The sequence below is a fragment of the Pithys albifrons genome, chromosome 16, assembly GCF_047495875.1.
Source record: "Pithys albifrons albifrons isolate INPA30051 chromosome 16, PitAlb_v1, whole genome shotgun sequence".
Lineage (NCBI taxonomy): Eukaryota > Metazoa > Chordata > Aves > Passeriformes > Thamnophilidae > Pithys > Pithys albifrons.
In genome coordinates, this window is record NC_092473.1 from 13,126,578 (window position 1) to 13,146,771 (window position 20,194).

Sequence of the window (20,194 nt, forward strand, 5' to 3'; positions counted from 1 at the left end):
CATCATCTTTCTTGTGTCCTGGAGAAGTCTGAAGACCTATCAAGTCACTTTCTAGCAACGATGCTTTTCTGTTGTACAGGAATGGGGTAAACGTGCCATCATTTTATGGTTTTATAATGAATTCACTGAAATTTATCAAAGGCTCACTGAAAATCAACAGTGGTTCTTTGGAAGTCACGCAGACAGTCCCTCAGAACTCCACAGGATGCTGTGAACCATTGCTCACTCCATGACAGATCAAATAATTTTGGCTGATGGCATTGCAATCTGCCACTGAGAGGGTCTCATTATTCCACACCCCAGGTATATGTAGTTCAGCAGCTTGCAGCTGCAAAAGCCAAACACAGGCTGGCTCTGCCATCAGTTGAGCTGCTCAACTCCCAGATAGACTCTAGATCTTGCTGTCCTTTACATTTTTGTCTTTATTTACTTTGCTTTTATATGCAATGTCCAAATGGTTACCCAGAGAAGTAGGACAGAGAGGAATCAGCCTTTGAATATTCCACTCTTGCTGTGCTCTCTCATTTCACATATTCCTGCTCACCTTTACAGGTGGCAACAGAAAAGTGCAGCAACATCAACAGTGGCTTTGGAGAGCTGACTGTAGCATCTGCATGTTGTCACTGTCTTGTTTTGGGGTTTATTTTCCTGAAGTGTTTGTTTTGCAGAGTTATTTTGATCTCACTGGGCTGTGGTTAATATTTAGTTTCTCCAGACCTCCTACTCCTTTGGAAACCACCACTGTTCCTTTGTTCCCACCCATCCCAAGCACTGTCTGTGAGCGAAGCTGGTGTTTGATCATGTGTGGGTGTAGTTTGGTCTGATAGGACTGTGTAGGAGCTCTCTTTGCTTTTCAAAGGCAAGTTCCTTGTGGGTTTTGTGCTGCAGAAAGAGCAAGTGTCAGGGAAGCAGTGAACACCCTCCATGAGCTCTGTCACTGTCCCAGTAACAGAGCACAATGTGCTTCACATCCCAGTCCCCACCGGCTTTCACACGACTAAAGGTTGGGGAGGGACATCAGAGTTATGATTTATTTTCCTGCACAGAAGACACTGTTCTAAGTACTGTGGAGTTTGAATTTGTGGGGTTTGCTTTGCAGTCACAGGTGCCAAAACATGGCCTTGTTTTATTCCTTTTTTTAGCTGTTTTGCTTTGGATATTTTTCTAATAGCTTTAGGATCCGTTGTAGGTTTTGGAGCATGTACCACAAATACACAACAACAGTATCTGTTGCAGAGAAATTGCTGAAGAGGGTTCAAAATAATGAGTATGAATTTCAGGGGTTTAATTAGTAGCTGCATTAGAGAGAGGCGTGTCACTCCACCTGGCATGGATTAGAACTCCTTTTCATTAATATCAATTCAGTAAAGAGATATAAAAACCTTATTTTAATTAGAGGGAAAAAACAGTGGCAGATCGTGCCCATAAATTGCTGGAAATATGAGCAACTCTAGCCACCTAATTTTTAAAATGAATGTATTTGGCACAATGCAATAATTCTCAAATTACAAGTATTCACAGTAGACTCTGTCTGTGGGTGACTTGAGACATACGGCCTTAAACATTTGGGGGCAAATTTATAATCTAATTTGAAAAACACAGTTCCAGAGAAACACAGTCATTAAGTATTCCTGCCCACACAGAGCCAAGAATGTGAACCTTGATTTGAAATAGGATTTTCAAATAAATAGTACCATGCATTGCTGTCATTTGCACTAATATAATTTTGGATGTTTCATGACCTGTTTAGCCCCCGTTGCGATAGACCCAGGAATTCCAATGAAGTATCTTCATGGAGTTAGAAGGGGATATGCTTATTGTATTCCAAAGAGGTTTAAACTTAAGGAATTAATCAAAAAATATTCTGAATAGGCTTTTAACTGGAGAAATGAATTAAGACTTAAAGAATTCTGCTGAGTACAATTAAGATAAAAGCCCATTTTTGTTTTATTGTATTCTGGGATATCTGTGCTGTGTGATGTAATGATATAATTCAGATTCATCACGTTGTGCCAATGAGATAATAAAAGCTCCCATGAAAAGCATCTGTACATGCTTAACTTAAAGCCTATGAGTTGTCATCCTGAATTTGGTAGGAATATTCAAATTGCAAAAATTGAAATCATTGATAAATCTTTGCAAAAATCAGAGTACAACTGTGTAGTTTCTTACTACTGAGACTCAGATCTGTATATGATGGTATTAAAAGATACTTCTCAGGCCATTGGTGGACCTTGTTTAAATCCTACCAAACAAAAGGCGATTTTAGTGGAATTTTTTGCAATATCATTTTGTTATAAAGGTTTGAAAGATGAATTTAGTGAACTCCAGCAGTACCTCAAATTCCAATATTACCATCTATGCAAAACTCCCTGGAAAAGGAAGGAGGTGGAAACACACTCCAAAGCTGCAAAAATCAGCTTTCTGCAACAGACCTAATCTGTAATATCAAATTAGAAATGATTTCTGAGGAATTTGCAATTAATGCATGAACTGTTAGGTAGAGAGGGAAATACAGAAGAAATGCCTCTTGGCAAAAACAATCAGAGTTATTGAACATACCACAAAGTGCATCCAAAAATTCTCGCCAGAGCAGAAGTAATTTCTAAAACCCCAAAATGACATTGTAAACCAGAGAGCAGCCTGTGGGATTCTTCATTTCCAATAAATGAACTTGGAGAGGCAGTCAGAGTTAATTCAAATTACCCAATATCCATAAGACAATGGACAGCTAAACATGGAAGCTGTTCCGACAGTAGCAATTACAGGGCAAGAGCAAGCAGAGCCCAGAGCGTGTCCTGGGCAGCTTAAGTTAAATGAAGGATTAGCACAGCCTGTTCACTCTAACAGAGCCTTATTTAATAGTTTGACCTGGCAAGTTTTTGTCACCATGGAGCTTCTCCAGGCTTCCTGGGACAGGTGGGTGACAGCCATCCCTGGAGGAGAGCAGAGTTGGTGCTGGAAATTTTTGTGGCATGTTTCCAGTGTCAGAACTGTTGGTCTCTACAGGAAAATGAGCTCCTGCACAATTCCGTGTGTTTGAAGAGGGAGATCAGTGTTTATTGATTGTCAAAAAAGAAAGACTTGACATTTAAATTTTAAAGATCCTGTGCACACTCAGTGTCTGCACTGCTGGGTGAGTGAGCAAATGCTCCCACCCACCCTCCTGTAGGAACCAGAGCGCCCAGGAGATGAATAGGCTTCGTTTATATTAGTTTTCCCTTTAATCTCTCTTCCTGCCAGATCTTTTATCTTCCACCAGGAGAGGGAAAAGAATTAATAAAGTATTCTACAGATGCAGCATACAAACAGAGCAAAGCCCCAAGGTGCTGAGGAGATTAATAGGGCCTGTTGTTGAATCAAACTGCTCACTACATTGAGCTGCTTGGGTTAAGCACTCTCAGGTGGTGTTTACAGTAGCAGTAAACAAATGGAATGCTCCAGGAAACGGACCACTGCCCAAGTAGCTCATACAAGGGTATTTCAGTCTCCTCTTGGTGTCTGCTCTTCCATTTTCCTCAGGAAGCTGCTTCAGGCAATGTACTAGGTCAGCCATACCTTAACTTCAGCTTACCTAGATTTGTTATTGTGCGCTCTGGCTGTAACAAGGTTGTTTGTGAACTCTTAAGGGAAGCTTGAGAAAATTCAGAAGGAACTAGGGTGCAAAAAGCTCCCAAGCAATGCTTTTCTAGACAGCACAGGTGTGTTCCTCTAAGCATTTTCTAAAAGAAATTCAGTGTTCAGCTAAGATAAATTGGCATCAAGATCTCGCAGCCAAAGTGACTGTTGGTAAATCAACAACTGGCAAGGATAGAACTTGACTGCTGTGCAAATGTCCCTCTCCAGCATTCCCAGTATTCTGCTGTGTCAGTTTTCCTGCTAAAAAAGACTTTGTTCTGGCAAAGCCATTTCTGGAATAAATACATTTGGAGTAACTTGAAGATGTAGTGTTTATAGCCCAAATGGCATCACACCCTAGAGGACTTAAACTTGCTAAGGAGTCTGCCAGAAAAGCGCTAAATTAGTGGTTTCTGTCTTGGTGTGAATTTTAGCAGCCTTCCACATGTGGGACATCTCATCTTCATTTTCAGGCAGACGTTGAGGTGACCTGCCAGGAGCCACGATGCACTTCTGATGAGCAACATGCACAGATAACAGTGCCAAAATCCACAGCTAGCTCCTCAGCAATTTCCAGAAGTGTTAGTAATTTTGAGCAGGGAGCATGAAAACAGCTGGTATTATTTAAAAACTGAACAAATCTTTAAATTGGCTGATTCCATTGCTGTACTGTTGCAACACAGACCAAATGTCACCTCTCCCTGACTATTTCAGTCATGACTTCAGGGAGAATTTGTGACACCAGGCTATGGAGAAAAGAAGTCAGAATATTTCATTTTCAACATGTTTAATTTCTGACCTCTTTGAAAACTTGAAAATGTAATTTGGGCATCAGAAGAGCTTGGTATGGAGCTGACAAGGAGGGGTTTATAGCACTGCCAGGGCTGTTTCTACCGGGGAATCTTCCTAGGACAATTAATGCTGAATTCTATCACTAGAAAAAAAAAACCAGACATGGAAAATCTTCAGCAGAAGCTTTCTCAGGTCTTACAGCAAAAGGCTGATTTGGCAGAGAGAGTCACGCTTCTACACCTGCTTGCAAGCTGGGGAGGAAGATATTCCAAAGCGCCTGCGAATTCCATTCGAGTCCTTCCACCAGAGCCACTCATGGGTGTGGTGGTGTGATGGCCTGCCAAACAGATGGGTTGGGAAATGCACAGCCCATCTGTCTTTAGCATGCTTGTTTCCTCTTTTATTAAAATGTTAATGAATATAGTTTTTATTTATTATGCCATGACATGTGCAGCATCACTTTCCAGTAGACAAATGTGCAATCTGCATAACCGTGTGGGCTGACAGGAAGGTTTCTTCTGCTGAAAAGAAACTTCTTCCCAAAGTTCCTCTGAGGAAAACAAGCACAAAGAGCTTTGAGCAGTCAGAGGCGTTTTCTCACTTCTTCAGGGCTTTTGACAAGCACTTCTATATTTTAACTTTTTTTCACATGCTAATTATTCCAACAGATTCTCCCTGGAAGGTTCACCTCTCAAACCTGGACCCGAAGATGACCAGTGTCACTGTGAGTGGACTCACCCCAGCCCGGACCTACCAGTTCAGGGTGTGTGCAGTCAACCAGGTGGGAAAGGGCCAGTACAGCACTGAGACCAGCAGGTACAGTAACAATCAATATCTGTGTGCTAAAGGTACAGTAACCTTGGGAGAGCTGGTTGTGAATGAAAGAATCAAATCAAGTTCTCTTTTGCTCTGTAACTGGGGAATGGGGCAGTTGGCATCACCCAGGGCTCTGGGGAGCACTCTGCAGCCAGCAGTTGATTGGTGATGATGGCAGGGAGGTCATGCAGGAGATCAGCACATGATGGGAGAGATGTCCTCATGCTTCCAGGGCATCAGTTGAGCAGAATCTTGGAAATCACTTTTGCTCTTGTGCTAAGCCCCAGCAGTTAGCCCGGGCAGGAGTGCAGCATCCACCCTGTCATCACAATGTCACTGCTGGAACTCACCCAGAGGCGACAGAGAAGGATGGCTTCATCAGCCTTGGTTTCAAATGCACCCCTCTCCTCTGTGAACCAAAGCCTGCCATGAGCTTGAATTGCAGAACAGCTGAACTCTAAATGGCTTTTTCAAAATGTAGGAGTTTGATATGAAAAATATTGAAAGAGCTGAAAGAAACAATTTGGAGGGAGTCACAGACACTGGACCTGAGCTCTTACTCATTCAGGCTTGTAATCTTTTTAAAGAGTTGTAGCAGCCTGGGTGATTCAGAGAGAACAGGGTTACCTCAGCTGTCTGTCTTGTTGCTTGCTTAACTGATTTCCTATTATGTTGATTTGTTGTAACTATTTCATGCATGTCTTCAGAAGTTTGATCAGCATTATATTTCTTTCTAGTCATCAGACTGTGAGAAAAGAAACTGGTTCACTGCAAGTGGATACAGGTTGTAGGAGTGCTATTTATGATTTATTTTAAAACTCATGTCCATCACATTCTTTTGTACTCAGGTTGATGTTACCTGAGGAGCCCCCCAGTGCCCCACCAAAAAACATCGTGGCCAGTGGGCGAACCAATCAGTCTATCATGGTCCAGTGGCAGCCTCCTCCTGAGAGTGAGCACAATGGAGTTCTTCATGGGTACATCCTAAGGTGAGTGCTTCCCTAAGCTGGAAAATCCAGAGACAGGTCCATGTGTGCATGAGGGAATTCAAATACTGTGACTTAAGAGTGCAGTAAAAACCATCTCTAAAAATTTGTCTCATTAAATGCATTAGTTATTATTTGCAAATGCTGTGGCTGCCCTGATTTGTTAAATATGAGAAAGGTGTCACAAGGGCACAGGCACTGAAATTCTGGTCTGTCTGTACTAGAGAGTCGGTGAGCTGGGAGCTCCCTTAGCTGCTCCAAATGCACAGCCTGAGTGGACCAGCTCCTTGGGGAGACTCACAACATCCAGAAAGCTTTTTTCCATATTCAAAGGGAATTGAAGCACCAATACTGGAAATGTTCACATGGGAAGCCAGTACAGGGCAGCCTATGCAGATGTATATTTGCTTATTACAATCTCAGCTTCCTGCTCAAAAGGTTAATTAAATTTATCAAAGACACAACAGGGCTCCTGCCCTATGGAGGAGCAACAAAAGAATCAATAAACTTCAGTTTTGTGCCAAACAAAGTAGAGAGAGGTAATGACAGGTCAGATGCTTCATGGCAGACCTTCATTTGGGTTTGAAAATCAGCCAGTTGAGTAAGATTCTTTCAGCCCCATTGCTATTTATTAATGAGAAACACATTCAGGCAGGTGACTGGGAATCCTGAACACATCCAGGCTTTCTGCTTGCACAAGATTCATTGTGTTGGAAAGGGCGTTGCAACACTGAGAGACTTTGCAGAATATTTCCCTTCTGTAATTTTTTGGGACTCAGTATTCACTCCTACTCAATTCAACTCCAGTTTACTGCTCATTTGGCATCCTACATACCCTGTAGTGGCAGCAGCCAGCTAGGGCCACACCTCTGAGGAAGGCATTCTCCAAATCAGAGTGTTTGTGGGAACCTCCCAGCCACTGACATATTTCCAAGAGGTGGTTGCAGCCTCCTGTGGGCAGGCTGCTGACATTTTTAATACAGTGTCCTCCAGAACTGTAAAAGATAACTAAATGCTCCAGTTTAAATGCCAACATCCTGTTCATGCTGTGCTCCTACTTTTGCTGGCATGGATGAAAAGGCTTTTGTGATGTTAAAGAGTGTTGGGGAGCTCCCAAAATTGTGCTGGAAAGTTGCTCCTCTCTGCAGGCAGAGCTGAAGTCTGTTAATCTCCCTGTCACCTGCACAGACCCATTGAGGGTGCTGAGGTGCAAGTGCCTGTTTGACAAGTTTTCAGAGCTGGACTCAGAAAGCTGTGCCAGCCATGAGTGCCAGGTGGGGAAAGGTGTTTTAATTTCTGCCTAGAGACAGAACCTTGTCCTGAGCCTTGGGTACCCATTTGCACAGGGCACAAATGGTCTCCTCAATGGTAGGATCAGTTCTTCAGGTGTTCCCAATGAATCTTTCCCAGTCTCAGCATTCAGGCCTTTAAAAAGCAATCCCACAGCCTCCTACTTCTGGCAATCTCTGCTGTTTTTTCCATACAGCATTTTCAATAATATTTAACTTTAGTATTTTCTACATCATCCATCAGTGTAATTGATCCCTGTCCTCGCTGTAACATCTCTTTCCATTTTAATAGTGATCATATTCATTATGCTCAAACTGTGAACATTTTTGATGTCTACATGCTTTGTCTTGACTACAGAGCAGAGAAACCATTTATTCAACAGGAATTTAAGATTATCACGTAAAAGCACAACTGTCCCAGGTAATAAACCAGGCAGTTCTTCCAGGTGGAATTGTGTGGTCACAGCAATATGCACTGAGGAAAAGTCTTACTGCACTGATTTCTGTAGCAATAGGCTGCAGCAGAATGAAAAGCACCTTGTATCCCAGAGACCCAAAGCTCAAGACAAGCAAGATACTAAACTGATGGAACACCTGATCTTTTAAAAGTGAAGGTGCACTGCACAAGTCATATGGAGTCTACATCAAAGTCCATGGTGAGAAAAATCATGAAGACATGACATTTCTGAACTGGCCTCCTTCCTCTGCCCTTTTTCTCACTGCCAATATTGCATGGAGAGCTCTGCCATGCTAACAGCATAACAGATTAAATCACAGGAGCACCCCACACCTTGCCTGCAAGGTACGAGCCAAAGCATTGTTGCACTAAGAATTGACCTTGCCAGGGAGCAAAAACCCTGTACAGAAGGCAAAAGGGAGAGAAAGGGAGATGTTGCATAGAGCAGAGAAAGATCAACACATTCAATAAACTCATCTGAGGGCTGCTATTTTTTTTATTTCCATTTGTATTTCATAAATGGAATCACACCAGTGTAGCATTACAAATCTTAAATGTGCTAAAATACGGTCAGGCAAGGAGCTCCTCAGGAGAAAATAGAGGTGTCAGTGATTGAGAACTGATTTCTTTATAGGAAGGCTTTAGAACAAAAATCTATGGCTGAAATACATGAAGTTGTCTAGTCATAAACCACACCAATTTAACTCAGATGAATTTAAAATCTGAGTGTAAGACATCACTGAAATTGTTCTGTGTCAATAGATTGCAGTGAGGCAAAGGATAAATAAGAGTGCATAAAAGTTGTGTGGTGAATAAAAATACAAATGTTTCCATATTTGTCTTTTTCATGGAATAGTAATGCCTTGTGTCCCTTATTTGGCCTCTGGTTTTCTGATCTTTTTGTGAATTAGCATATTGTAAGCAGCCACTGTACCACTTTCTGAAAGGAAGGAAAACAAACAGTATTATTCACACTCACAGATTTGCAAGGTTTGTTTGTTTTCTATAATTTAGTTCTTCTCTATAGTTTCTTGGCCTGAAGAGACACATCAAAGGGGCTCTGTTTTCTGCAATACAGTTTTTACATGAGAAAATCTATTCTGTGTTTCAGCTTCTCATGTCTCAGCAGAAAGTTTGTCAGGATGTTTACCACCCATCTGTATTTGGCACAGCCCTTCTCCTGGGATTCCAGTGCTTACCCAGCCCTTCAGTCTCAACTGTATTCCATCTTTATTTTAATCATTCTGGGAGGTACATCCTGGTGGAAGCCAGAGATGCCACTGCCTGAGATTCCAGAAGGTCAGAGCCCTTTGAGCTCTTCCTTTTCAGATTTCAGAGGAGAAGTAAAAAAAAAAAACATTTCTCAAGCTGATTTACAGCAGCACTCTGATAAAAATCACATCTGGGCTATTTTTTGTACTAAATCATAGCTTTTACTAGACAAGCCACATTTAAAAAGCTGTAATTTTTCTGCAACCATAAAACAGGATAAAATACCCATTTTGTTTAGCCCTGAGCCTGTAATCTGAGTGAGATCAGATTATAAATATTATAGCAGTCAAACATGATATGGTCTTATCAGAAGCTACTCTCTTCTTTCTGATTATTTTTCATTATCCTTTGTGTAATTCTGCTGTAAAACTTTGCATATTGCCTCTTCACAAAGGGAGCTCTTTTGCCAGTCAGGATATTTGCATTAATTGATACCATCTAATTAACCGGCTCCTTTTCCTCCCCACGGCAGGTACCGCCTGGCCGGCCTGCCCGGAGAGTACCAGTACAAGAACATCACCAGTGCAGAGATCAACTACTGCCTGGTGAAGGACCTGATCATCTGGACCCAGTATGAGATCCAGGTGGCATCTTACAATGGAGCTGGGCTGGGAGCCTTCAGCAGAGCTGTCACAGAGTACACCCTGCAGGGAGGTGAGCAAATCCCTCTGGTACCTCTTGGACGTTCCCAGCTCATGGCACAGTTTCCACAGATGTGCTGTCTCATAGTCCCACCTCACAACTTGGGAAGTGAATGGTCATTTTAGTCATATTTGATAGACAGCTTGGAATAGGAAACACCTGCACATTTCCAATGCCTAAGCAGACACAAGTCTCTGCTGCTATCTCTGTTGTAGGAAAAGCAGTGAGTGAATGCAAAAATTATCTATTTTTGTTGACCCTCATGATGACACGTTGCAGGGCAGAGTCAGCTGCAGCATAAGTAATAAACAGAAATGCTGACAGGAGTGGGGTCCTGGGAATGGATTTATAGGACCTGTGACAGGCAGGGGCTGAGGTTACTCTGCCAGGAGAATTAGAGAAAACATGACAGGGAATTGCTTTTATCATGGTCAAGATATGCAATGTGCTGCATATGCAATATAGGAGACAAAGGCAGAGCAAACCAGCTGTGTTAGTTCTGATAATCACAGGATACCTTGGTTTAGAAACATGGAATAAATTGTGAGAGAATTGTAGGGAGAGAAATACAGCCTGTGGAGAAAGAGTTCTGAAGCATTTCAGGAATGGTGCAGACTGTTGCAGAGAGGAAGATAAAATGATCTTTAAAGCTCTGATTTTTATGCTACAGCTCCTCCACACCTTTCTAAGTGCTTTAAGAAGAGTATAAATTACATCAACAAAAGGATATGTAATTACTTTTTACAACCAGTGGAAGGCATGTTTACACCTCTAGATTGGTATAAAAATCTGTAGGATAATTAAGTACCAGGCCCTTAAAGCTTTCATATATTCCCATAATTGCAGGGCTGTGCTGGATGCTGAGCACTGGACAGGACATGGGCTCTACTTCATTGGTCATAAAACAATTACACTGTTTTAAAAACTTGCAGATTTATGGTGCATCAGTTAATTTTCAATCAGTGAAGAATATATAGTTGTTTGTTAATTGTTGCTAGGAGTACTTTATAACATGATTAGATACAGTTCGAGGTGTAGGAAGATCTTTAAGAAAAGATTATTCATATGCAACACTAATTAACCACAACAATTAAAGAAAGAATTATCTATATTTTTTCTTAGGGCATGTAGAGTCTCGTAGTTTAGAGGAGCCTGACACACTCAACCTCATTCTAGGAAGTATTTATAGCAGACCTTGAAATGTTTTCCTTAAAGTCTTCTCCTTGCAGCCAGGATTAATGTTTTCTATCCCACTAAAGGCCCCATCTCTGCAGAGAATTGGTTTGCACACAGAATTTGAATCCCTTTTGTGAATATGCTTGTAATTCATTATTTTGTTTATTTGCACATTTGAAGCTATCATAGCACCTTAACCTTCCATCCATTAAGGCTCAGGTTTGGACTCCACACTCTTTTTTCTTAAACCCTGTAATTGACTCTAATTTCCCTGGATATTATGTGCTGTTATTATCATCCTTTATTGATTGGCTGTCTGTTGTCATTTATAAGGGTATAAATCCTCTGTTATAAATTAGATGTAGTCAGTCCTGCATTCATATTAATCAGGAAGGGTGTTTAGACTGCAGACCAACCTGCAATGGCCTGTTTGTCTTGATGTGGTTCCTGAATGCCCAGTGCTGAGTAGACATAGAAGAAAAACTGGATATTTCTGACTTATTTTATATAAGTATTGTCTAATAGCTGTAAATAACTACTTCATGGATGCTGCCATGTCCTAATGAATGCCTTGCTGGGTTTCTGTGCAAATCACTGAAGGCATAAGTCCTGTTCTAAAAACAGTTTGAAGCCTTTCTACTTTCAAAGCTGGAAAGGGAGACTGGTTGATATCAGTATCATTTGAAACTGGATTAATATCAAGTCTCCATATGTCTGGAACTCTACTCCTTTATGTTTATTGGAGTTGGGAAAAGCCAGTGACTGTTTCTTGCTCCAGAATGTCCTTCCTAAACCAAACCAGCAGGAGTAAGAAAAAAACCATGTGCAAAACTGCCTTGTAAATCATATTCTGATTTTAATATGAGCAGAGATAAATGTCAAAGACACACACTCCCATCCATCCCCCTCTCCTACCAGTGCTCTGCCTCTGCTCTGACATGCATTAAATGATGTGAGCTCTGCTGGCAAGAACCTGTCTGTCTGCAGATGAAAAATACCTGCAACACCTCACACTAATCAAGTGTGCCCTGCACTCAGACCCTGGGAGGAAATGAACCCTGGGAGCAGCTCAGCCCATTGGCAGGAGCACATCAGCATATTGGCACCTTTGTCATAGCGGGTATTGACTGGCCATAGAAGCTGGGGATTTATACCAGGAGCTAGTCTATTAATCCCTTATTAGTCCTCTGGCATTGCTTTAGCCACTGAAAACTAATCAGCTACTCAAAGCTCTTTGAAAATCACCAACGTGCAGAATGCAGCCAAACTCACGAGATGCTGAGGGATCTAAACTTGTAGGAAACTGATGCATAATGTCAGATAAAATGTCAGAAAGACTTACTGGCAAAGCACTGAACATCCAAGCACTGGGGTCAGACAGGTTGACTGTCTCTAAAATCTTGAAAGTCTTTTCAGAGTGATATTCAGCCTAATCCTTTGATGCTGTGTATATATAGGTCTTTCTTCATCAGAGTTTCTCCAGCTGTTCTTTGCTTTGATGTTACTTTTCACAGGGATTTTTGCCAGCCTTCTGCATAGGGCATTTTTACTTATTTAAACAGTGTCCTGCAGGACTTTTCATTGCCATATGTAAAACTGAAGTTTCCCAATAACTTTGCCTGTAAGAATAGCTTTGTGAGAGGTACAAACATCTTTCTGTGGTGACTGCATTGTTTCTGCTCTGTGCTATTGGACACGTTTATGTTTTTCTTCAGGTGGATTTGAGAAACCAGCAGCTTCTATTCTTTACTTTGGGTCAGTCCTTTTATCTCACTAGCATGAATATTTCTGAGCTTCTCTCTCTGAAAAACTCCCACCATGCCTTAGATTTAGGCAGGGCAAGGCTTACAAGGTTTACAGGTTGCATCACTTCCATCAGCCTCTTTGCATTGACAAAAAAGAGTTCACAGATCTCAACATGTAGTTCAGTGTGGGTTTATTTTCCCTTCTGGACTGTGCATCAACACCTCAGTGGGCCAGGAAAGTCTGAGCAAAAGGCCCTTCCTAAATAACAGACTGGGAGAGACAGTAGTGAGTCTTGATGGTGTGGAGAGAAGGATAAAAGCAAGATGAGTCTGTTCAGCCAGACCCAAAGTGGTTTCTTGCTCAGGCAGTAGAAGATGAATCAGAGAAATTTATATGGCTGAGGTAGAAGAGCCAGAGAAAACCCAGTTAACTGAAAGCTTCCTCCTTTATGTAGGAAATAATCTTGAAAAAGGAGTCTCTGAGTGTGGAGTGTCTTCTGCAACCATTCAGTTTTATCTTAGTAGAAAGATACTTCTGTTAGTTTTACCTGGGGCTTTCTTGGCAAAAGCACCTTAACGATGCTCATTCCCAATGGTCTTGGGAGCATCCCTGGCTGGTTTGGGCCCAGCTTCTCCTGTGTAAAAGCACCTGGGAGTTGTAGTGGCTGGATTTTTACTGCTGTTGGGTGTCCTTTGCCATCCACTGCTTTTATTTTATTTTTAAATGATTTCACAAGGTGGTGAAATTAGCAGTTGTCTCAGTGAGGCCCTTGGCCTCCAGCTCTTAACAAAGAAATAAAATCTCATCCGTGTGAGAGACATGCAAGGAAGGCAGGAGGCATTTCCCAGCTGCAAGAAGCCAAACTCATCACTTAGTGCCTGATCTCACACTGCTGAATTTCAGAATTCAAGTTTTCCAATGTGTGGAATTACAGAGAGCACTTTTCCTGTGCAGCCAGTGCAGTTCAGAGCACAGCCCAAGGTGGGAGCAGAGGGAACACACTGCACAGGAGGAGTGACATGCTCCTCATCCCCACCGAGATGTCCAGCTCAGCACCTCGAGCTGGGCATTAAAGGGCCACCCAAATACTCGTTCAGATTAAAACCTGCAGTTCCCCCAGCCTGCCTCATTGAGACACCTCAAAGGCAAAGGTCAGGAGCTCCAGAGGAGCAGGGCACTTTTCTCCAAGCCTCTGCTGCAGATCTGTATTTCGGCCCAGGAGTCCAGCTGTCAGAACCTCAGTGAGATTTACATGCTATTTGCACACAGCTAGAGACAGAATAATTACATGTACACATGCTTAACCTTAATGCCTTCTCTCCTCTCAATTATCTTGTCAGTGAAACCCTTTTAATGGTTTTTATCTAGAGTGCTTCCATGACCTTTTCTGCTTGGAATGCTGCACATTAACCCTCAGTCTCGGGGGCTGAGCTCTCAGTAGATTTCCAACCGTGTGAACTTTATCAGCAGGAAAGTAAGGGTTGATTTTGTCTGACCAATTTGACCTGAAATTCTGAGATGACTCCCAGATGGGGCTCCACTGTGAGATGGCTTTGGAATACTTGCAAGCGTGATGAAGTACAGGTTTAAAAACTGGGAATGTAAATGCTTTAGGATTGCTCTTGAAACACCTGTTTGACATTGGCAGCTTCTGTACAGCCTGACAACAAACTTGTAAGAAGAGGATAAATATCCACCACTAAATTAGAAAACCCTTCATGTGGACAGTCACAGTTCCAGCAAGTTACTGTCCATGATCTTGGAAAAGTATTTGAGTTTTGAAGTGACCAGAAGGTCAGTTCTGATTTAGTTTCCATCATACTTCTTTTCTTTTTTAAATGCAAAACTGTTCAGATACCCAAGGAAGTCTTTAATATCAGGACATAAAAGCAGAATTTTATACTGGCACTTTGAAGTAAATTTGAGATTATAATGCCAATATTTTACTGATTAAAAATATAAAAATGTATTACATTATGTCTTCTGCAGTATAATTAAGCTTATGCATATCAGATGGACCATGTTCTTTCCATCCTTTAAATGCATTCATTGAGATGCAGATGTTGATTTTTCAATAAAGCTGTCCAAAGAGGAATTGTGACATAAATCATGATTTCCAGCCTTCTGAAGGTTTTATGTTTTCTGTTAATAATTTTTATCATTTTTCATATTACACCAGGTACTTTTTCTGCTATGATAGTATATTCTTGTTTCAGGAAATTACCTCCTAATGAACAAAAAATATTTCCCTGTTTAATAGAAATAACTAATGTATTTGGTTATCCACATTTCTAAAACTGTAGTAAACCTCTCCTTGAGTGCTTGCCTGAGCTTTTTTGAGGACTGTGAGGGTCACAAATGAAAACTCAGAGCTTTTTGATGCAGATTTTTCTTAAAAAGTTTGCAATTGTTTGGATTGTGTCTAATTGTGTCAGCATTTTATTAGAATAAAATCCATGTGACATTGAAATGACTGTGCTCATTGTACAACATCCATGAGCTCCTTCACTAAAGGGAATTACCACTCTCAGCCACTGCCTGACAGGAGATTGTGGCCAGGTGGGGCTCGGGCTCTTCTCCCAAGTAACAAGAGACAGTACAAAGAGAAATGACCTCAAGTTGCACCAGAGAGGTTTAGATTGGAAATTAGGAAAAATTTGTTCACAGGAAGGGTTGTCCAGCCCTGGCCCAGCTGCCCAGGGTGGTGGTGGAGTCACCATCCCTGGAGGGATTTAAAGTCCTTGTAAATGTGGCACTTGGGGCCATGGTTTAGTGGAGCTTGGCAGTGCTGGGTGAGTGGTTGGACTTGATGCTCTTTTTCAACCTAAATGATTCTCTCATTCTACATAAATAGAGTTATAATGTATCAGTTCTACAGGAAAAAGAGGAATGAGTGGAGAGGATGATGCTCAGCTGATTTAGCCTTTCTGACAGGAGGGGATGAATCTATCAGTGATATCCTGGTGACTTTCTGATAGCAAACCAATATGAAGGCTTGTAATAGAGTTTTATTCTGCACAGTAACAAATCTCTGGCAGTTACAATATCTGAATATGCAAATATGCAGGAAAATAAGAACTTTGATTCTCAAAAAATTTTATGCACGTTAACCATCAATTATACAAAGTATTGCACACAGAAGCAAATTCAAATATATCTTGTGGCTCTTGTAATAAACATTTTCATCAGAGAACATGAATTTAAAAAAATGCATTTAGTAGGGGACTGTAGCCAAAGCAACTCATTATGACTGTAGAGTGAGTTTAATATTTATGACTGTATCTCAGGATGATTTGGTGAATCTCTTAACTACAAAAACTTTATGATGTCTACAGGTCATTCAGATAATAGTATAACCTTCCAAAAGCACACAAGGAATTATGACACATGGCAAGAAGTAGGGCCTCGATTCTAATGAAAATTTAGAGTACTATCAGATAAACTCTGGATTCAGAACTCAATAATTATGCATAGTTCATAAATTGTGACATCAAGTTTTAAATTAGGGCAAGAAAGTTGTGACTAATATGCAGTTACTGAGGTTAAAAAAATGTGCAGAACTAAATTGTCAAGCCATGGTTTGGCCTTTAGGGAGTTTTAGTGACAGAGGGCATGAAAGTGGCTGTTCTTGTCATTTCCAACCTACACCTTTGAGGATTTGTCCATTTTTCTGTGTTAGCATTTCTGAACTGTGGATGTCTCTGGTAGGTGTGCACTGGCCCAGCTCTGTTGGTTCCACTCTCACTGTGTACCCCAGTTAAGAAAAATGCCCTGTCACGTCTCTTCCAAACAAAAATAACTTTCAGTGGGGAAAAATTGCATTTTTAACTTCATTTCTTCTTCATGCAAAGCCTCATCTTCCAAAAGTGGTTTGAAACTTTGGAAGTTTGTAACCTGTTTCTGAAAAGTATGGAGCAAACCACCGTTTCTCAGTGGGAATTGTGGATGCTCTTCAGAGCAGAGATCGCTGGGCTTTGGTAGAAATTTTCCCTTGGAAGCAGAAGGAACAAAGCCTTCCAGGCTTCAAAACCACTTGTGGATAGTTCCTCTTTCATAGAATACAAATGCACATGGCTGTCAATAGTAATATATTTGAAGCATTATTAAACTTATTTTATAGGATTTAAAGTGTCTTAGTCCATTTTTTTTTTTACTCAAGTAGCAGTTTTCTTCTTAAACTTACTATAAGCTTGATAATTTCAGAAAAGTAGACCTGTCTATTAATATTCTTTCCACTGAGAACTATGTAAATGACATCTTAAAGCCATAAGTTGAAGAAATTGCCTGGAAAGAGACATTATATTAAGTGGCAAAATATTTAAGTGCTATTTTTGGTTGTTTGAAGACAGGATGCCTTTATATTCCATGTTCTCTTTTGTATTGAGAAAACATCTGTCTAATTAAATCCTTGGCATAAAATGTTTATGCAACTTTTAGTAGATTAGAGGATGTATTGGCTCAGGATATATATAATCAATTCAATATACATGAATGCATATCATATCAAGATAAAGTGAGAACATCTCCCAATTCCCAAGAAAAATCTTTATTGCATGTGATGTGACTGGTCCTAATTCTTTAAGCAGCAGTAAATAATAAACAGATGCTGTTGCCAGATTATAATTCACAATTAAAACCTTAATTGTGCAAACTCCATGTTTTCTTGTCTGAGCTGGGGAATTGAGTGGTATTAAAAGACTCAAGAAGTTTCTTCCAGAAACTGTTTGTTCTCTGTGCAGTGATGGAGAACTGAAGGTGCTGTGCTCACCCATCGTTACCCAGCCTGTGCCTCGAGTCTTTCTGAGAAACTCATCTGCACAATAATAAGCTGCAGAAATCATTCCTTCTCCTCCCCTTGAAAGAACCTCCAGTACAGACTGAGAAATTAACTCAGTTACCCCCTGTCCAAATCACTGCTGTTTCCCACGAGGTGCCTCCTTCTCTCGAGGCTGTTTTGACTCTGTGACTGAGTGCCAATCAGTGGATTCTGTGTTCACTTCTCTCTTTTTCCCCCTCCCTCCTCCCCTGTGCTGTGTTTTGGGTCCCTCTCTGCTGCCTGGGAGCAGTGCCCACAGCCCCACCCCAGAATGTGCAAGTCGAAGCCGTGAACTCCACGACCATCCGGTTCCTCTGGACGCCTCCGCCCCAGCAGTTCATCAACGGCATCAACCAGGGCTACAAGGTGAGACAGGGTAACCAAGGGTACAAGGTGAGGAGAGACAGGGTAACCAAGGGTACAGGGTGAGAAGAGACAGGGTAACCAAGGGTACAGGGTGAGGAGAGACAGGGTAACCAAGGGTACAAGGTGAGGAGAGACAGGATAACCAGGGCTACAGGGTGAGAAGAGACAGGGTAACCAAGGGTACAGGGTGAGGAGAGACAGGATAACTAGGGCTACAAGGTGAGACAGGGTAACCAGGGGTACAAGGTGAGACAGGGTAACCAAGGGTACAAGGTGAGAAGAGACAGGGTAACCACGGGTACAAGGTAAGGAGAAACAAGATTTCTGTAACTTCAAACAGTGTTTGTCTTAACAGTCCTCGTGCAAAACAGAAGTTGAATCTGATGACCTCTGAATCTCCAAAGTGGTTGTATAATTTCAGGGGTATCTTGCACAGGTAAAGCAAAAAGAGAAGTGAGCATTTGTTGGTCATAATGGGTTGTTGAGCAAGCTGTGCTAGTGGAAGGTGTGCCTGTCCACAGCAGGGGGCTTGGAGCTGGATGATCTTTAAGGTCCCTTCCAACCCAAACCCTTCTGTGATTCTAATATGTGCAATTTATGTAAGTTCTGAAAAGGGAACATGCCATAGGCTGGAAGTTCTAATACTTTTGCCACTTTCCTGGGGAGTTTTCAAAGCCAAAAAGCAGTTTGGAAAAGCCACCACAGGAGACACGTCATTGTACCACTGAAAACCAACCCTGACATTTCTTTTTGCTAATGCAGAATTCCCATTCATTTCACTGGGAACCAAGACATCACACTAAATATTTGTCTAAACTTTCCCACTGTGATGATTTGGGAGATGTAAGAAGGTAAAATGTATTAATCATGCTTGATGATACAGAGTTCTCATGGTGAGTCCCTGTTGATGGGGCAACTGGCAACATGTATTCCAGAGTGGAAAGTGCTTAACAGAGCCCTCACTGCTCCTCTGACCAGTGGAGTGTGTACTAAGGAGGCAGCTGGAGTGGTGTGTTCTGCCTCTCAGGAAGGCAGGACTGCTTATCAGGAACTCCATCCACACTTTGGCAGGCAGGGTGTAATAAATGAAGGGTTTAAAAACGCCCATGGAAAGAACAAAGAGAAATCTTGTAGAATACCAGAGCAGGTAAAGGGAGGACAGGCATGGTTTGTGAGCAGGGAGGAGGAAGGGTGATGGAGGTGTTGGGTGAAGGAATGTTGAGTGGGCTGAGTAGGATGTGTAGTTCAGAAGACAAGCTGTGAATTAAGGGATTGTACTTGGATTTGAGATGTTTCAGAAGGCTTGATCCTCCTCCAAGAACGTCTCAAAGTGATGGAGAAACTGAGACAGACAGAGGCATGCATGGGAGTTTCAGTATTTTTGCCCACATCTATGTATTTATCATAAAGAGCAGCAGTGGTTTCAGAATCCCACTGCTGAAGAACTAAATACATGTCGATGTGGCTGTCTGCTTTTCCCAGAGATAGAATCAGCTCTCAGGCTCAGTGACTGACGGGGCTGCAGGACAATATCCTGAAACCTCAATACAGAAGTAGTACTTGGCTTCTGTTCAGACTCTGGAGAATAAAAGCACTTTTGGGGCTCAGTGGACTGCAGTGCAATAGAATTTTCTGGTGCAATTCCAAGCACGGTGAGCCCGGATTTGCCAAAGTGTTATTTCAGGTGTTCATTCTCTGTTGTATTCAGAGTTTCAGTGTAAAGATCCTCCATCTCAGGGCAGAGCTACCTCTAATTTATGTTTCCACTTCTTGAGCAATGGTATAAAATAACTGAAATCATAAATTGTATATCTCAATGGCCAATGAAAACTTTTGAAATTATCAGAATTTCTGTTTCTTTGGATTTCTTTGATTGCAGTAGATTGCCACAGCTTTACAATTCCTGTTCCTCACAGGGAGTGTGAATTGCAGTACAAAGACTGTGTGAGAACATTTCTGTCACTTCTATAGCCTAGTTTGGTGTATGATTTATGAATTACTAGCAGTCAAAGCTAGGCCTTTGCCTTTTTAAAGGATTAAACCCATTCTTTGTCCTTTGGCAAAATTGTTCACTGGTATTTTCTGCACAAGTTTCCTGACAAACATGCAATGAAATGCACTCAAAGAAGAGTTCAGTCCTCCAAAGTTATAAATGCCAATTGTAATCCACAGAGGTGATTTAGAAAAGAAAATAAAACTTACTGTCCTCTTCAACCAT

General features: G+C 41.5%; 1 protein-coding gene across 1 annotated transcript in view; it reads left to right on the top strand.

Moving 5' to 3' along the window:
- Nucleotides 1-20,194, top strand: part of SDK1 (sidekick cell adhesion molecule 1) — a 391,178-nt gene that overhangs the window by 266,756 nt on the left and 104,228 nt on the right. Inside the window, exons 16-19 of the mRNA XM_071570864.1 lie at nt 5,079-5,226; nt 6,075-6,215; nt 9,703-9,884; nt 17,861-17,976. Coding sequence (XP_071426965.1) covers nt 5,079-5,226; nt 6,075-6,215; nt 9,703-9,884; nt 17,861-17,976 — 587 coding nt within the window. The remainder of the gene's footprint in view (nt 1-5,078; nt 5,227-6,074; nt 6,216-9,702; nt 9,885-17,860; nt 17,977-20,194) is intronic.